Below are 18,495 nucleotides of genomic sequence, written 5' to 3'. Positions count from 1 at the left end.
GGGACGCCTGCCTGCAAAGATGACATCAATCATCTCCAGAGGACGGACAAAGGTGTTCAGCGGTCACTGCTCAATCTCCAAGCATGAAGGTGCAGATTGCAAAGGTCCAGGTGCAGAAGTCGATCTACATTACACCGCACTTCCTGCCTCTACCAACATTATGCCCTCACAAGACCTTTGCAATAAATGCTCAGAATTTTATATAACAAAATCACATCAATGTACAGCAACTTCGACCCTCAACCGGACCCGGTCAACGTCACAACTGAACTTCCCATCATGGCCAAAGAACAAACCCTGGCCCTGTGGCCCGGCATCACCACATTTGAAATCACTGCTACAATTAAGGCCATCCAATCGGAGTTTCCATCTGACCCTTACCCAGCCACGCCTTCACCAATTAAATCCTACCGATCAGCGATCACCACCGCCATAGACTCAGCCACATTTCTGGACACCTGGAACCATGCCCCCGTTATGCACCTGCTCAAGGAATCATCCACTGGCCCAGTCATGGTGTCCAACTGCAGACCCATCTCCCCTCCTGCCATACCTGATGTCTCATTTACCACCTCAGCAACCACCAGCTGCACATCATGCTGCCTAGATACAGACTCAACCACAGTACGGAAACAGCAAGTTGCTTGGACTTGGGGTGCGACTACTGGTAGGGCTAGGGCCTCTATTGTACGTAGAGATTAGGGTTCTTGAACTGATTGGGTGCTTGGACTAGGGCTAAGATTGGCTGTAAAGTCCTGGTCTCCTATTGGTTCTAGATTTTTAGGGCTAGTGTTGTGATTGGACAGTGTTAGGGCTAGGGTTCCCATTGGCTGAATGGGTCACCTGATTACTAGGGCTATAAAAGGTCAGGGGTAGGGAGTCACAGCCCGGGCGTCAAAGCTAAGGGCGGAGAGGACAAGGGCAGTTGCCTGTTTGAGCCTGTTAAGATCGGGGAGGACAAGGGCAGTTGCCTGTTCGAGCCTGTTAAGGGTGGAGAGGACAAGGGCAGTTGCCTGTTTGAGCCTGTTCGTGACTGGCCAGGGCCAGGGCCAGAAATGCTGTCCAATATACATACCTCCATTATGCATCTATATACTTTCAATGTACTTATGCATCTATCAGCCAGATGTATCAACCTAAAAACCGGTCGCAAGCGGGCAGATTCTCAGAATCTGCCCCTTTGCGACCGGTATTTTTGCATTTGGGATGCATCATCCCAAATGCAAAAATCGCAATTTAAGGAATCTCTAAATTGAGATTCCTTAAATGCAATGCATCAAAGTAAAAAAATTAGCGATTTCGCTAATAGGAGTAGCAAATTACCGTGAAGTTCAACTTCATGGTAATTTGCAAAACGTTTGCAAAACGTTTAAAAATGCACTTTTGTGCATTTTTCAAAGTTTAATGTTGCGCACACACATGCCCTGAGGGGATATGTGTGCGCAACATATGTGCACAGATCAATTTCAGGGGTGCAATAGGGTGTCATTTTGACACCCTTGCACCCTTGAAATTGCATGAGCAATTTGCGAGTACCTACTAGTACTCGCACATTGCTCATGCAATCTCCAATTCATTCCTATGGGCCTGAAGGCCCATAGGAATGAATGGTCCAGCATTCCTTAATTGCGACTCGCAATTTGCGAGTCGTAATTAAGGAAAGTGTAGGAATCGCTAATTTTATAGCGATTCCTACATGCATAGGCTTTTGCGATTCCTAAATAGCGATTCCTTAAAAATCGCTATTTAGGAATCGCAATTCCATCTGTTGATGCATCTGGCTGTATATATTTATCACTTTCTTCTAATTTAGCATTTCCAATGCACTTCCTTATTTCTCAGCCTATACATACTTCGCTCAATATATCCTCTACATCCACTCTCTCATTTATCCCCATACCACTACTATGATACCCAAAATAACCCTTTGTAGACTCTCTCCTACTTTACCCCTCCTTGCATCATCTTACACCTCTTTTACTATACCGATCCCCCAAAACAAACCTTTCTAAACACTTCCCTCTTTTCTACCCCTCCCCAACCCTTCTCAATCTAAATAACTGACTAACATATCCATCACTAATATTACTTTCATGTTTCACCATACTAATTCATCACTAATCCTGATGGGTTCCAGAGTAGCGTGCTACTTGAGCTTCAAAACCCCAACAGGGATAGCAAGCGCTATATAAATACAAACCTCTTTCTCTTCACTATCCGGCCACCTACCCTTCCCTAACCAAATAACTGAATAATATATCCACTACTTAGTTTTTCAAAGTTTTATATAGCGCTGGCTAGACCCGGAGGTATCAGAGAGCTTTACATGAGGATCAGCGAGTTACAGGATACATAGTTATATCAGTTGAATCAGCGCGTTACATGTTACATAGTTACATCAATTTGAATCAAAGTATCACAGGGGGAGGAGGAGGGGGAGGGAAGGAGACACGAACAGGGAGACAAGGAAAAACAATGTCAGATGACCGGCTGGGTAGGTGACGGCCAAGGGGCCAGACTCCTCTATAGCTGCATAGGACAGCTCCACCGGGCATCGGCCAAGGTTGTTCGGTCTCCGCGGAGGGTACAAACAGTTTTAGTATCCACCCAAGGGGCGTCGTCATTGTTCCATCGAAGGGAAGGAGAAGGAGACACAAATGGGGAGTCGAGGAAAAAACAATGTCAGTTGACCGGCTGGGTAGGTGACTGCCAAGGGGCCAGACTCCTCTATAGCTGCATAGGACAGCTCCACCAACATCGGCCTAGGTTGCTCAGGCTCCGTGGTAGGTAAAAACAGTTTTGTTATCTACATCAATTGAATCAGCGAGTTACGGGTTACATAGTAATATCAGTATGAATCAAAGAATCACAGAGGGAGGTGGAGGGCGAGGGAAGGAGACACAAACGGGGAGACAAGGAAAAAAAATGACAGATGACCGGCTGGGTAGGTGACGGTCAAGGGGCCAGACTCCTCTATAGCTGTGTAGGACAGCTTCACTGGGCATCGGCCAAAGTTGCTCGGGCTCCGCAGTAGCTAAAAACAGTTTTGGGGTCCGCCCAGGGGGCGTCATTCCAGGCCGTGCCAGCTGGTCATGCATGGCCCCTCCTGTGCGGCGCAGTGTCCCGGCGCTCGGGGCTACCCACGGGGGCTACCTAGGACTGTACAGTGTCTCTAGTGACAAACCAGGGGGTGGGGGCCCTCTTTGAGCCACCCACTCGACGATGAAGGCCCCCAGCGTGGAGCAAGGTCCAAAAAGTCCGGGGCCCTGTTGAGGACCAGTATGTGTGGCCGGCAATGAGTCCTTTGTGCCGCTCAGCCTCCTTGACTGGCCAGCGGTCAGTGTGTGAGGGGGGAGGGGCGCGGTCTCAGTGACCGTAGCGGGATCTTCCTACTGCACCCAGTCTGTGGGGAAAGAGGGGGTGGGCCCCCCCCCACTTGCCACCAGAGCACCATTTCTACTCTCCTTGGGGGACCCCCTTACCTCCCTTTGTGCCGGCTCCTCTCCTCCACTATGCCAGGATACTCGTGCGTGCACCAGCCGTACCGGCCGGTTGCACACACGCTCCCGGAGGCCGGTTATCGGCTGGGGCAGGCGCTGTCCTCCCCGCAGCACCGCGTTGCTCTTCGCACCGCACGGGGGGGGGGGTTCCGGGATGGCGTGCTACTCGCCAGAAAAGCGCTTCAACATCCATCACGGGTGGTAACTAGTGCTATATGAATGCAAATCTTTCTTCCCCTTTTATCCCTCTGCTATCCTTCGCACTCCAAATAACTGACTAATATCCACCACTGAAATTACTTTCATATTTCACCATATTAATTCACCACTAATCCTTTATGGGCTTCCTGAATAGCATGTTTCAACACCCCTTCAGGGTTAACAAGTGCTATATAAATACAAACCTTTTTTTCCTCCTCTATCCTTCTGCTATCGTTCCAAATCCAAATAACTGACTAACCTATCCACCACTTAAAATGTACTTGCATGTTTCACTATACTAATTCAACACTAATCCTCTAAGGGTCCCGGAGTAGCGTGCTACCTGCCGAAAAAGCGCATTGACGTCTCGTCAGGGGTAGTAAGCGCTATATAAATGCAATTACAATACAACATCTGCATGATCATTGACAGAGGAGGCATGGCCCCCTCATTTGCTTGGACCTCCCTGCAGCATTTGACAGGGTCTCGCACCCCATTCTCATCAGGCGCCTGCAAGAGATTGGCATCCATGGACCCACACTCCTCCAGATCTGCTCCTTCTTAACGGATAGAACACAATCAATCAATCAATCAGTCATTTGTTAAGCGCACCACATACCCATGAGGGTCTCAAGGCGCGGGGGGCGCTACTGATCAAACAGACAGGTCTTTAGTATCCTCCTGAAGGTCAGCAGGTCTTGGGTCTGTCGTAGGCTCAGTGCGCGGGTGTTTCATGTCTTGGCGGCGAGGTGGGAGAAGGATCTCCCGCCGGTGGTTGTTCTTCAGATTCGCGGGACGGTGGCGAGTGAGAGTTCGGTGGAGCGTAGCTGGCGGTTGGGGGTGTAGAAGGAGAGCCATCTGTTGAGGTAGGCTGAGCCGGTCTTGTGGAGTGCCTTGTGTGCGTGGATGAGGACCTTGAAGGATATCCTCTTGTCGACGGGGAGCCAGTGCAGGTTTCTCAGGTGGGGGGTGATGTGGCCGTGTCGTGGTCCATTGAAAATCAGTCGCGCCGAGGCGTTTTGGATGCATTGTAGTCGATTGATGAGCTTGGTCGGGGCTCCCGCGTAGAGGGTGTTTCCGTAGGCGGTCTGCTGCTGACGAGGGCCTGGGTGACTGTCTTTCTTGTATCTATCGGGATCCATCTGTAGATCTTGCGGAGCATGCGGAGGGTGTTGAAGCAGGAGGAGGAGATGGCGTTGACTTGCTTGGTCATTGAAAGCGTTGAGTCGAGGATGATTCGCAGGTTGCGTGCGTGGACGGTGGGGGTCGGGCTGCCCCCAATGTCATTGGCCACCAGGAGTCATCCCAGGCTGACGGGTTGGAGCCGAGGATGAGGACCTCTGTCTTGTCAGAGTTCAGCTTCAGACGGCTGATCTTCATCCAGTCTGGGACGGCCTTTATTCTTTCATGGAGGTTGGCTTTGGCGGTGATGGGGTCCTTGGTGAGGGAGAGGGTCAGTTGAATGTCGTTGGCGTAGGAGATTATGTTGAGGTTGTGCTGTCGGGCGACGTGTGCGAGCGGGGCCATGTAAATGTTGAACAGTGTCGGGCTGAGGGAGGATCCTTGGGGTACGCCGCAGATGATCTCGGAGGCTTCGGAACGGAACAGGGGGAGGCGAACGCTCTGGGTTCTGCTGGAGAGGAAGGAGGTGGTCCATTCCAGAGCCTTGTCTCGGATCCCTGCAGACGGTGTCGAAGGCAGCAGAGAGGTCTAGAAGGATAAGGGCTGCAGACTCCCCATTGTCTAGCAGGGTCCTGATGTCGTCTGTGGCGGCGTTGAGAGCGGTCTCGGTGCTGTGGTTGCTGCGGAACCCTGACTGGGAAGGGTCCAGGATTCTGTTCTCTTCGAGGTATCGGGTTAGCTGTCTGTTAACGATTTTCTCGATGACCTTGGCCGGGAAGGGGAGCAGAGAGATGGGTGGGAAGTTCTTGTGGTCTCTTGGGTCTGCCTTGGGTTTTTTGAGTAGGGCGTTGATCTCGGCGTGTTTCCAGCTCTCTGGGAAGGTCGAGGTCTCAAGGGTGAGATTGATGACGCTGCGTAGGTGGGGTGCGATGGAGCTGCTTGCTTTGTTGAAGACGTGGTGCGGGAATGGGTCTGATGGAGAGCCGGAGTGGATTGTGCTCATGGTCTTGATGGTGTCATCGACGCTCACGCTAGTCCAGGCTAGCAAGGGGACGTGGTCGATGGTGTGCGCACAGTCTGTTGTGTTGCTGTCTGTTGGGGCTGTCTGGGTGTTGAAGCTGTCGTGGATGTCTGGTATCTTCCGGTGGAAGAAGGTGGCGAGGGAGTCGCACTTGGCATGCGACGGCGGGATGTCGTTGGTGTTGGAGCTGGGGTTGGAGAGTTCCTTCACGATGTTGAAGAGCTCCTTGCTGTCGTGTGCGTTGTTTTCGAGGCGGTCTTTGAAGGAGGTCTTCTTGGCAGCCCTGATGAGGTGGTGGTGGTTGCGAACAGCGTCCTTGTGTGCTGCGTGGCTGTCCGGAGTTTGTTCACTGTGCCATTTCTTCTCTAGTTTCGAGAAGGCTTGCTTGGAATCTAGGAGTTCTGGGGTGAACCAGCTGGCCCTCTTGCTGGTGTCTCTGTGGGGGGGATTTGTTCAGCGGGGCGAGGGTGTTGGCGCAGTCTTCGATCCAGCGTCTGAGGTTGTGGGCAGCGATGTCGGTGTTGGAGGGTTCATGGGTGGGCTGAGAGCGAGGTTTGCTTGTAGTTGGCTTTCGGTGATTTTGCTGCAGCGGCGGCTTGGGATCTGTTGTGTGCGGTGGTGTGTGGTGGGTTTCTGGAAGGTGAAGTGGATGCAGCGGTGGTCGGTTCAGAGGAGTTCGGTGGTGTAGCTGACGGAGACGTGCGGGCTTCAGGACAAGACGGGGTCGAGCGCGTGTCCGGCGGAATGGGTGGGCGTTGTGACGAGTTGCCTCAGTCCAAGGTCGTCGAGGTTGTCGATCAGGGTGGTGGAGTTGCTGTCGTTGTTGTTCTCAAGGTGAAAGTTCAGGTCTCCGAGGAGGATGTAGTCGGTGGAGGTCAGGGCGTGTGTGCTGATGAAGTCGGCGATGGAGTCGCTGAACTGGGGGCAGGGTCCGGGGGGGTCGGTGGACGAGGGTGCCTCTGAGGGTGGAGTTGGGGTCAGTGTGGATCTGGAAATGCATGTGTTCGGCGGTGCTGAGCGCGTCGTCGGTGCTTGTCGAGACCCTGATGCTGTTCTTGTGGACGATGGCGATTCCTCCTCCGACTCCGTTGGTGCGGTCTCTGCAGGTGATCTTGTAGCCGTCTGGGATGGCTATGGCGATGTCGGGTGCGGAGGAGTTGTTCAACCAGGTCTCTGTCAGGAAGGCGACATCCGGGGAGGTTGTGTTGAGCAGGTCCCAGAGCTTGACGGCGTGTTTGCGTGCGGAGCGGGTGTTCAGTAGTATGCATCGGAGGTGGTTGAGGTCTTTCTTGGCGGGTGGTTTGTCGGCTCTGTGGCTGGTGTAGCTGCAGTTCGGCCAGGTGAAAGGACCATGCGTGCGTTTCGGGGCGGCCTTGAAGCAGTTGTGGGTCTGTCCGGAGTTTAGAGTGTGCAGAGTGCTGGCGTCGTAGTGGCGGCGGTCATCGTGGCGGGTGCGGGGGCCAGGGGTTCTGGCGCTGGGCGCGGTCCAGGTGCAGACGGGCACAGACGGGTGCGCCGCGCGCCAGCGGCGCAACCGCACAGCGGCCGGCATGTATGGGGAGGTGGGAGTGAGGAGCAGCTGGGAGGCGGGGGCAGCGAATGGGCAGTCAGGGGGCGGAGCCGCGGGGGACGCAGCGGCGTGCGCGGGGAGGGCCGACGAAGGAAACAGAAGGCAAAAGGGCACAACAATTGAGGGGGAAACGAGTGGCACAGAGGGCAGAAAGGTCACAAACGGGCAAAAGGTCACAAGAATACAGGAGTGGCACAGAAGGCAAAAAGGTCACAAGAAAGGGCAGAAAGGTCACAGAAATGCAGGGGCAGCTAAGCAATAGAAGGCAAAAACGGGCAGAGAGACACGGGGGCCGCGAGGGGAGCAGAAGGAAAAACCGGGCAGAGCGACACGGGTGCAGCGAGGGGAGCAGAAGGGAAACTGGGCAGAGCGACACGGGGGCAGCGAGGAGAACAGAGGGAGAGAATGGGCACAGACCACGTATAGGCAGCAGGGGAGACCGACAACAGCAGTCACAGACACAACAATGAAAATGCAGTCACTGCAACGGGAGCAATGAAAGACAATACAGGCAATACAATGGAGGATGAGCAAACCTACAGCCTACCACTGGCCACCAGGGATGAGGCGCAGGTGGTAGCCTGCGGGTGGAGGAGGGCCTCGAATTTCCTCAGCAGCGGCAGCTGGGACAGCGACACACAGGCGGTGCTGTGCGGAGGGGGAGCGACCTACCTGGAAGGGTCAAGGGTCGCTCTCCTCACCGCGCAGCGGCCGGCCTATATGGGGAGGTGGGAGGGAGGAGCAGCTGGGAGGTGGGAGGTAGGGGCAGCGATTGGACAGTCAGGAGGGCGGGGACGCAGCGGCGAGAGGCGACAAAGGAAACAGAAGGCCAAGGGCACAACAATTGAGGGGGAAACGAGTGGCACAGAAGGCAGAAAGGTCACAAAAAGGGCAAAAGGTCACAAAAAGCGGGGGGAAACGAGTGGCACAGAAGGGAAAAAGGTCCCAAGAAAGGGCAAAAAGGTCACAAAAAGCGGGGGGAAACGAGTGGCACAGAAGGCAAAAAGCTCCCAAGAAAGGTCACAAAAACGGGGGGAAACGATTGGCACAGAGGCTGAAAGGTCCCAAGAAAGGGCAGAAAGGTCACAAAAAACAGGGGGAAACAAGTGACACAGAGGCTGAAAGGTTCCAAGAAAGAGCAGAAAAGGTCACAAAAAAAGGGGAAAACGAGTGGCACAGAGGCTGAAAGGTCACAAGAAAAGGCAGAAAAGGCCACAAAAAACGGGGGGAAATGAGTGGCACAGAGGGCACAAAGGTCACCAGAAAGGTCACAAAAAACGGAGGGAAACGAGTGGCACAGAGGCAAAAAGGTCACAAGAAAGGGCAGAAAGGTCACAAAAAACGGGGGGAAACGAGTGGCACAGAGGTCACAAGAAAGGGCAGAAAGGTCACAAAAAATGGGGGGAAACGAGAGGCACAGAGGCAGAAAGATCACAAAAAACGGGAGAAACGAGTGGCACAGAGGTCACAAGAAAGGGCAGAAAGGTCACAAAAAAAACGGGGGAAACGAGTGGCACAGAGGCAGAAAGGTCACAAGAAAGGGCAGAAAAGGTCACAAAAAATGGGGGGAAACAAGTGGCACAGAAGGCAAAAAGGCTGTCAAGCCTGGCAGTCTGATACCTTACTAAAGCCAGCGTCACACATGCACACATCAACATCCTCCACTATGTCGACGACATGCAACTCATGCTCTCCATCTCGGACAAGACCCCAAACCCAGGAACCGAAAGCCAACAATCTCAAGCACAACACTGACAAGACAAAAGTAGTGACAATTGACAAGAACACTTCACAATGGGACTCCAACTGGTAGCCAGCTGAACTCTGACCCGCACCCACGCTAGGAACCTTGGAATAATTATCAACAGCAAACGGCACATGACTGCACAAGTCAATGCCATCACTGCATTCTGCTTCCACACCCTGAGATCCAGAGGAAGATCTTCAAAAGGCTTCGAAACAACCTGCCACTCATGCCCTAGTAACCAGAAAGTTGGACACTGGGAATATTCTCTAAGTTATGATCACCTAGCAACTAACTAGAAGACTACAAAACATTCAGAACTCGGCAGGCAGGCTCCTCCTGAACCTCCCAAACAGAACTCACACCACACCAAACCAAACCTCAAGGAACTCAACCTGCTCCAAATACACAAATGCATGGATTTTAAACTCCTCACACATACATTAAATGCACTACACAACTAGGCCCCTGAGCAATCGCATCACCATCCACCCAGAGATCTCCACTTCGCAGGACTCCTATTTACACACTTCCCACACAGAACCAGATCATGAGGATGTGCATTCTTTTACATGACTCCTAAAGCATGGAACAGCCTTTTACTCCACATCAGAGCCTCCACCTCTCTTTGAACTCCGCAAGAAGCTGAAGATCTGCCAATTCAATTTAGCAACCTACTATAGTTAGGGATAGGCACACACACCTTCTCAGCATCGGAATACTCTTGTGGGTGATGTTGCGCTTTACAAATACACATAACATATCATAACCAAAAAAGCATCCAAAATGATGACTGACAGAAGACTGTACTCACGGACGGACATCCTCTGTCTCAGCTGGATCTTTAACCAAATGTTTTCTCGCTGACTCCAGTCTCCTGGTGCTACCACCTCCCACAATCTATCCTGTTCTTCCGGATGAGACCATAGAAACTTCTGGCAAACTGAAGAAGGAACAATAAGAAAAATAGGCCTTATAGTGTTGTTTATCCAAGCTTGAGAAGAAATGGGTATAATACAGGGAAATCAGTTACAAATGGTTTGGGGCAGACTGTCCCAAAACCGAATTATAAAGACTAATTTACCACTGAGTGAAGAATATTAGAAGCCTTGGCACAAGGTGAATCTCTTTCACTACTTAGGTTAGGAGCTGTGCTTTCTTCCACTGGATGTCGACATTTAGCTGGGGTCTTAACCCTGTGAAAACAACTTACAATTATCCTGCGTGTAGCTGCTAATTTCTACACTCTGCTGTGTTTTGGCAATGCACTTATTCCAACAGCATAGTAAGATAGGTGCCTACGCTTAGTTACAAGCAGCACCAGGGTCTCCTTAACAATTTATGCTGTTCCCAAGGGTCTCCAGAGATGGCCAAGTCCTGAACTGACTGCCTTTATCTGTCTGGATCTTCCTTTTACCAGTGCTTACTGTCGATATCCCTCCCATCTCCTGCACAGGGTAATCAGGCATTCCTGTCCCTAGCACCAGTTTCATGGAATTGGCTTCTGATAGATATGTCAAGAGTGAGAGTCAAAAAGGCCTTATTTTTATAGCTGGGGGTCAGACTGCCGCCCCCTATCATGATGGTCAGGAGACTGCCCAACAAGCAGACGGTGGTCTGACCGCCAAATCACAATGCGTCGCCAGTGCTTTTTTTCACTGCAGCTTTTGCTGTGGCCCGGGATTAGCCTCTGTGAACAGGAGCACTTCCTGCACGTGGTGCATGGCACATGGTTCATGGATATGAGTGGGGGACCTACATGTGTCCCCAGGGCCACTTGCAGAGGCCCACAAGAGACGGGCCCTTGTTTGAGGCCCCCAAAGTCTGTTTCCAATAGCCTCTACATGGCGGTGTATCTGCCATGTTCAGGCTGTCTGAAAGAGTAAAAGTAATGTATTAGGCGGTGCCTGACTCTGCACCACATCCATTCATGACTACGATTCCAACCAACGCCCCGTAGGGATCTGAGATCCTGTAGGAGGCGGTGGTCTGTCCCCTGACAGAATAGGGTCAAACTGCCAGCATTGTAATGCGGCTGTGGGACCGAAGGGCTGTTGACGGTGGGACCACCCCAAATGTCCTGTCGGTAGCAGTCGCACTGCCATAATAACGAGGCCCTAAATTCTTATCTGGATCTGTAATCCCGTTCAGGCCACTGATAAAAGGCTTGTCCGGAAAAAGACTCCACTAACAAATAGGGGTTCTTTCTAGGCTTTATGAGTGCAGGTTCAAGGTGATATGGCTAAAGAATAATTTTCATTCACAACTGAAGAGAACTTCTACTCTTCTACTCAGTGAGTTATATCACGCATTTCATTTATACCAGCCTAAAAAACGTGCACGATACAGATGAAGAATCTACCAACAATCAGTCAGTGAGAGGGTTGAAATGCAGCAGAAAAAAATCCTGGAGGGCACTACATACATGAACCCAAGTATGATACTGGACTTAAGAGTATGAGGATTCTTTAATAGATCATTACTCCCGACCGGCAGTCCCCCGGATGTAAAAATCTAATAATAACACTGTTCTGTACTCCCACATCCTACAAAGAACTGTTATTAGTTAGTGGACTTGTAGCATAACCCTTTTACGGTTCAATTTCTATGCATAACACCTCTCCTGTACATTTTTATGAATAATACTGTACCTGCAAATATCCGTGATTAAATCTAGACCTTTTTAATTTATGCTGCACACTTCATTAAATAGATGTGTCGGAGGCACGTGTTAATCCTGTTTTTTAAGGAACTGTTACGTATTTGAAAAGTGTGTTAATGGCGCAAAGTGCATCTTTCGACATCTGCGTGCAAATAATGGTAACTCTGCCGCCGGAAAGTTTATAGTCTCATTTTAGTTGGCGCTCATATATGTAAACATTAATATTCTTTTTTTTTAATGCCCTTTAATGCCCTTCTGCTATTTTCACTCATTTGCTGATTGCCATTTGTTTTTCACATATGATACATTCTCCAGGAACAGGAAGGAGACAGCATAGGCTAATCTCTGACACTGACTCCAGGTTCCAAGAGAAATGTCGAAGTCTCCAAATCTCGCCTCGTCTGTGTGAAAAGTCACATCCCGGACTACGGAAAGGTGCTTAGCTGCCGCTTTAATGGATTATTGAGCGCTAGGCAAGTCAATTGACAACAAGAATTACACCAGGGCTAGCCGAAGTCACTGCCCCACAGAAGTCTACGGTCTTTCTGTTTAATCTTTAAAGAGGGATATGAAATCGGGGTGTTCCAGCCTTCCGTGTTCAATGCGTTGATCGACAAATTTAGGACAAATGTAGGTATTTAAATTCAGTTGAATGGTTTTTAAATTCCTATGCAGGGGCTGATAATTTAACCCGATTTTCATCGACTGCGGATAGCCCTTAATCTAATTTGCCCTGTTTCAAATCAAATGGTTAGGGTTATATATTATTTGCTCATTTTCTGGCTATAATTTGTTTATTACATAAGATGGGGCGATAAGAAATGGGCAAAGGAAAGAGGAAAAAAAATCGAAACAGCATGACCGTTTTTTTTTAGGATTGTTATCAGATTTGGAATATATTTTGTAGGAGGAATTTTAAGTAGAGTATAGAACAAAATACTTGAAGTGACATTTGACCCATTATGCTCTAGGGCTCATTCCTATGATAAAATCCTTGACTACTTCAAACCAAAAGCACTGAGGGGCCTCTAAAGACTCTCCGCACAGAGAAAACTGGAGAACAATAAAGTGATAACAAGCAGTGGCAATGCCAATAGGTCAGCCTACAAAGAATGTCGCATCACAAGTAAATAGAATGGGAATGCATAAATATTAGCGTGGAAGCAAAGAACTGTAGAATATTATTGGTGGAGGTTAAAAGGTCAGGTGGCAGTTGCACTATCAAACCAAAGCTAAACATCCATGTAAGTTAAGGACTGCCCACCGCCCATCTGTTCTGCTGCCAGAGAAAAACACCAGAAATGATCTAGTCATCTGCAACACTATTACAGTATTACGTCATGTGGGGGCCCCTGAAAGTTAAAGCTCTGGCAGCTGGATAAATAAGCAAACAGATCATAGCTGTGTGCAGCCATTTTTTGGGGGGGTGGGGGGAGGGGGCACACAATTTCTGTCTAATCCAAAACATGTATTCCTGGCTCCCAACATGTGTGTTTAAGCCTCTCCCTAGTGATGCTTACATAATTATCTGCTGATAGCTGCGCTGACACCCAGACCATAAAAACGTCCTATTAAAAATTAGCATTAAAAAAGAGAAAAACTAAAAGGTATAGCCAAATGTCTAATGTAGACCGTCCTCGAAATCGAAGTTTCGTAAACAGATTAATTAGTGGAATCAGATGAGAGTATTTTGAAAGTAAATCAGCTGATTAGAGAACCGGGAGGTGCTGTCTGCTTCACTCACAATGACGGGGACTGCATCCAGGTTGCCCAGTTTTTGAGTGATGTACCTGCCCCTTGACGAAATGTGTTCTCAGAACACTTGACGGATGCAATAGTATCAAACAATTATTGAAAAATAACATAGATCACTTAGGAACCTTATTAGGCGGGTGGGAGGGAGCGCTTAACACACAGCCTTATGAACCACGTGTTTGGCAGTGGTGTGCTTTTTAATATCTACCTGTTTGTGTGCATCTTGAACAAGTATTCACTGTCTTACCTCGATACATGGCTGTAGAAAGTGGGTAACTGAAACCCAGGGTGTCATAGGTTGAAAAACGCCGACAGAAGTCTTCCAGCATGGTCGTCATAAGGCCCCGTCTGCGATGACTCCGCCTGACAAACGCAGTGTCCAGGACTGGCAAAAGGTAGCACTGGCTGGTCCTGCCATCGCAGAGACAACCTGCAATTAAACAGGGAAGATCTAACAGCAATGGGTGTGGCTCATATTATATACTCTCCTATTACTTCCCCCCAGTGTAACATAAAACACAGTGTGTGTGGGAGCAAGAAATGAGGAAATAGCCCTATGTCCAGTTGTAACTGGCACACTCCTGTGTGGAGATTTCCTGAGTCCTGTGCTTTAACGAAAGGAAGCTTATGTCCTAAATTCTGAGGTCATAGTACAGAAAGTGCCCTTGGGTGAACAATGGGTGATTACACCTGTTTCTTAAGCCCCTGCAGATTTTTAGTGTTACATTAGGGGTTGCAGAAACGCCTGTAACATTTTGCTCCTGTGCGATCGCAAGAAGGTGATCCCTCATTTACATCCGATGTGGCCCCATGCAAATGAGGCAAAGTCTTACCTCTGCTCCCATGCAATTTTGCAGACTTGAGCGCAGGAGCAGGATGATGTGTGGCACACCAATGGTGTGCCACATATGAGTGTGCCTGCTTCTGTGATCCCTTTGCGAGACGAGGGTATGTGTATGTCCCTCAATAGTCTACCAAAATAATTAGGCATGCCATGATCCATTCAGTGTGACAGGGCTGCAGCGCAGTGCTAGATTGTGTACAAGATCTACTGCGAACAGATACTCAACAGCATAGAAATGGGGCAACGCTTGTGTCCTATCTCAGCCACTGGGGCTAATGGGCCTATAGAGATGACACATCACACGCCAACCACAGAATGCAAACACTTTTTGCAAGCATCGATTCCATCACCTCTTATGCATTTGACCAAACAGAACCTCTCTATCCAGGCATGTCATAAGCTTTGTGGGGGTGGGCAAATCTTTTGTAGGGTCTTTCTTTTGTTTGTGATCCACAAAGCAGCTTGTAATTAGGAAGAGGTACTACTCTAGGGAAATTGAAATGACTGTGTTTAACACGAAGTTGGTGAGTTGCTACATTAGGAGAGACCAGGCTTTCTGTTTGATTATTTAAAAATATCTTGTAACAGGAAAGCAGGGGCTCAAAATATGTGGGCCTAGGACATAAAGCCACAGCGCTTTCGCCTGGCGACGACCCTCTCTTCATCTTTTGGTCTGCCCTATTCTGCAGAAATCTTTTTTGATTCAAGAAAATACAAGGGAAGCGGCTTTCTATTGGCTTGGACAATTAAGGGCTAGTCACCCAGCCATTGGCTGGCTGAGATTCCTATCCCATCTCCTGGGGAGGAGCACAGTGAAATCCCTGGCAGATGTCTTACAGGTGGAACCATAGGAGGGTAGGTGCATGGCCTAACCATGCAATGCAGATCTGCCTTATTTAGCACCTCCTCACAGGCTCTCCCTATCTGGAACACATCTGTATACAGCATACACAGCCACACACCTTCAGTCACACAACCACGGCCACATGAAGACAACTCACTCTTGGCAGGCTCAGGTTGCACACCATTTGTCTCTCAGAGCTAGTTTCACAGCTTCCTCCATCTGAGTAAACTAACTACGATACCCTCTGGAGTGCTTACAATGGTAACACTCCCACAACCAGGAACAAAACTGGAGAACAGGTCATAGGACACATGTTGTACAATTACCAAATTCCTTAAACAATCATATTAAGGACTCTTTTCTGGCTACTTCTAAGGCAGTTAAGTACATTTAATATCTTCTCCAGAACGTTGAAGTTTGAATAGGTTAATGCGGAGCACTACACATGGTCAAAGCAAGAATAAAGTTAATGAGTGATAGGAGACAGAGCTGGGCTGGTTAATGTATTGGTGAGTCTTCAAAACTTTCCTAAACTGGAGGAAATATTGGGAAGTTCCGCTGGTTACCCGGATATTGTTTCAGATCCTGAAAGGATAGACAGAAACTTCCTCAAGACTAAAGGCTTCCATGCACACAAAATTACATGTATGGCAGGTTATCAGAAGACTAGATGTCTCTGCAGTTTATCTAAGTAAGGCAGAGTCAAAATAGTGGCAAAATATACATGCTCGATGGAAGACAGTAAGCAAATGTTGGCCTAGCTATAAAATGTATGTGAAGCAGAATATACCTGGTATGCAGAATGGGGTATATTGGCACTGAAGGGCAGGGTCTCGCATGACAGTGAAATGTAACCCTAAATGTCTGCAACAACTGCATTTATTGCACACGTTCAGGTGATACAAGGTAAAAATGTGTTCACGGGGCTGGTTTACTGCGCTTCAGATTCAGCATAGTTTAATGGTCCTCCTATTTTCTTTCTCCTGCCACCTTCCTCCCTCTTCGGCCTCTTGCTGCTGTTATTGTAATAAGACAGGTAGTTGAATCTGGGTAAAAAAAAAGTGGGCAGCTGCAGCCTGGACGCTGCCGCAAAGCGAAAAACTCATATTTTGCTTGAAGTGACTGGAATTTCCCCAGCCGACACACGTGCCTGGCAAGAGTTCACACAGCTTCCCTATGGGCCGCCCGCCATTGGCGTTAACTTCACCCCAGAGTAATTCCAGACCAATACGTTTATTACGATACTTTCCCAGAGTTAGACAACCGCGCTCTCTGCCCGTCTGAGAAAAGGCATGGCGCGGGCTGGAGGAGATAACCGCGAGACGCCATCCCAAGATGGCCTTGTCGCCCTCTGACCTTGTGAACTTGGCCAAGATTCCAGCGCACGTGGGAAAGGCCGACAGCCCCCGACAAGAATGTGACCAGGACAAAAACGTGCAGGGCTTGGGCGGGCAAATAATCCTAAATCCAACTACGGCAGCTTTTTGATCTAAATGCAGAACTCGCCTTTATGGGACCCTGGTGGCAAATTCATCTAAACGAAGTACTTATTTATTAAAATATCTACCGAACCCGTAAACCGTCTTAAGGACCCTTGGGAATGCTCTGAGGAAACGTAACACGAAACAAGATCAAGAATGAAGAGCCAGGGGAGGAGTGGTTGACAGAACCGCAAAACCGAGGTGCCCTGGCTTCAGGCCCCGCAGTCCTGAAAGCCACAATGCGATGAATAAACCAATACACAAATAACACAGAGACAGGCAGAGGCGGGGCAGGTGGTTCAACCACAGGGAGAACAAGCACTTTCGACCTCTAGAAGGAGAACAAGAAAGGTCTCCTGAATAAAATCTACGCATGAAGAGGATTGTGGGCCATGGTGCTTAAATATGATAGGTTCCATAGCAACTAACCAGGACGGTTCTGCCCCATTCAGATGGTCGGCTCAACACCCTGCCTTATGGGTTTTCTGATTGAGGTTTCTTCATAACTGCCTTTGTGCTTAGGCCAGACCAAACGCCAAATGCACTGGAGAATAAATACCATGCACACAAAGATATAAAGGCACACAAGCACGAACTAGTTGCCCAGTAAATAAAACAAACGTTGAGAAATAAAATAAAAAAAAGACACTTGCATGTGGAACTGAAGAAATATTTAAAGAACCACAAAGGGTGGAGGAGTGGGTGGGGAAGATTAAATGAAAATAAAGCCAGTAAGGGGAAAGTGGATAAAAAAGGAAAGGAAAAGCAGCACACGGGGGGTAGGGGGAGAACGCGGCGGGGGGGGGGGGGGGGAGTGTTGCAACACAGACAAGCTGCCCTCAAAGTAACCCCATGGAATTAACCTCACACAGTGCCAGATATCCTGCGGAGCAAGCACGGCAGCTCGTTGGTACGCACTGAAACTAACACCTTACAGTCAATGAATTAAGTCCACTGGGCTACAGCAAAAGAGCTTCCCAGAATCATGGTTATTTCTGTGTTTCCTTTTCATGCGGTGAACAGCTCATTAATTTTCTGATTGCACTTCTTCAACTAACTGTGAATAATGCTGCAGTTATGTTACTATGTAGAATTATATTACATGCTAATCTACCTTGTGTTGTGTAGGTATATTCAGTGAGGTACTTTCAGCACCTGGTGAGTATTATGGATTGTGGGTCTACTTCAAGTCTGGACTAGGAGCCTCTGTTGGTGAAGAAGACTTGTTGGGTGGACTTCTAATAAGGTTAAGTTTACCAGATAACTCCCTGACATTAGGGACACCATCTTCCAGTTCCGGGCTTTCATGTAACAACCAGAGGAGAAAAGACTACGGGATAGGGTGAGCATCCTGACTTTGTCTTTTCACGGTAAAGGCATTCAGTCAATGAAGGTCAAGTATAGGTCTAGGGCCTTTGTCCTCCTCCTGAGAAGGCAGGGACTAGAACATTTAAATGATTTGCAAGAACCATTTGTCTCATGTAATGGTTCTCCAGCTGGGAGGAAGTTTCATATCCCACCTCCTATTAGCCGAGTATGGTCCTGTGAGGGCAAATCAAAACAGCTTTGCATCTGATGCAGCAGGGCAGGAAGAGAAGAGGTAGAAGAGAGCTGTCCCTACTGGTGTGAACTGCCTTGGTTGCTGCCATTACATCTGCCCCAAATGGACTAGGCCCGATGCTGCTTCACAAGTTGGGAAAGCTGGTGTTGTCTGTAGTCTAGCTCCCTGGAATAAGCCCTAAACTTCCTAT

At 49.0% G+C, this 18,495-nt stretch overlaps 1 protein-coding gene across 5 annotated transcripts in view; it reads right to left on the bottom strand.

The window, feature by feature from the left end:
* LOC144824062 (protein FAM169B-like) overlaps positions 1–18,495 on the bottom strand; it is a 373,480-nt gene that overhangs the window by 31,919 nt on the left and 323,066 nt on the right. For 4 of the 5 annotated variants that reach the window (XM_078683137.1, XM_078683140.1, XM_078683135.1 and 1 more), the window contains 2 exons: positions 13,823–14,005; positions 9,973–10,101 (listed from right to left, as the gene is read on the bottom strand). In XM_078683137.1, the coding sequence (XP_078539263.1) occupies positions 9,973–10,101; positions 13,823–14,005 (312 nt within the window). The remainder of the gene's footprint in view (positions 1–9,972; positions 10,102–13,822; positions 14,006–18,495) is intronic. The other variant, XM_078683138.1, reaches the window with a different exon arrangement.

Source organism: Lissotriton helveticus, chromosome 3_1 (genome assembly GCF_964261635.1).
Source record: "Lissotriton helveticus chromosome 3_1, aLisHel1.1, whole genome shotgun sequence".
NCBI classification, from domain to species: Eukaryota; Metazoa; Chordata; class Amphibia; order Caudata; family Salamandridae; genus Lissotriton; species Lissotriton helveticus.
Note: the sequence above shows the minus strand (reverse complement) of the source record. Positions and strands in the feature narration are given on the sequence as shown.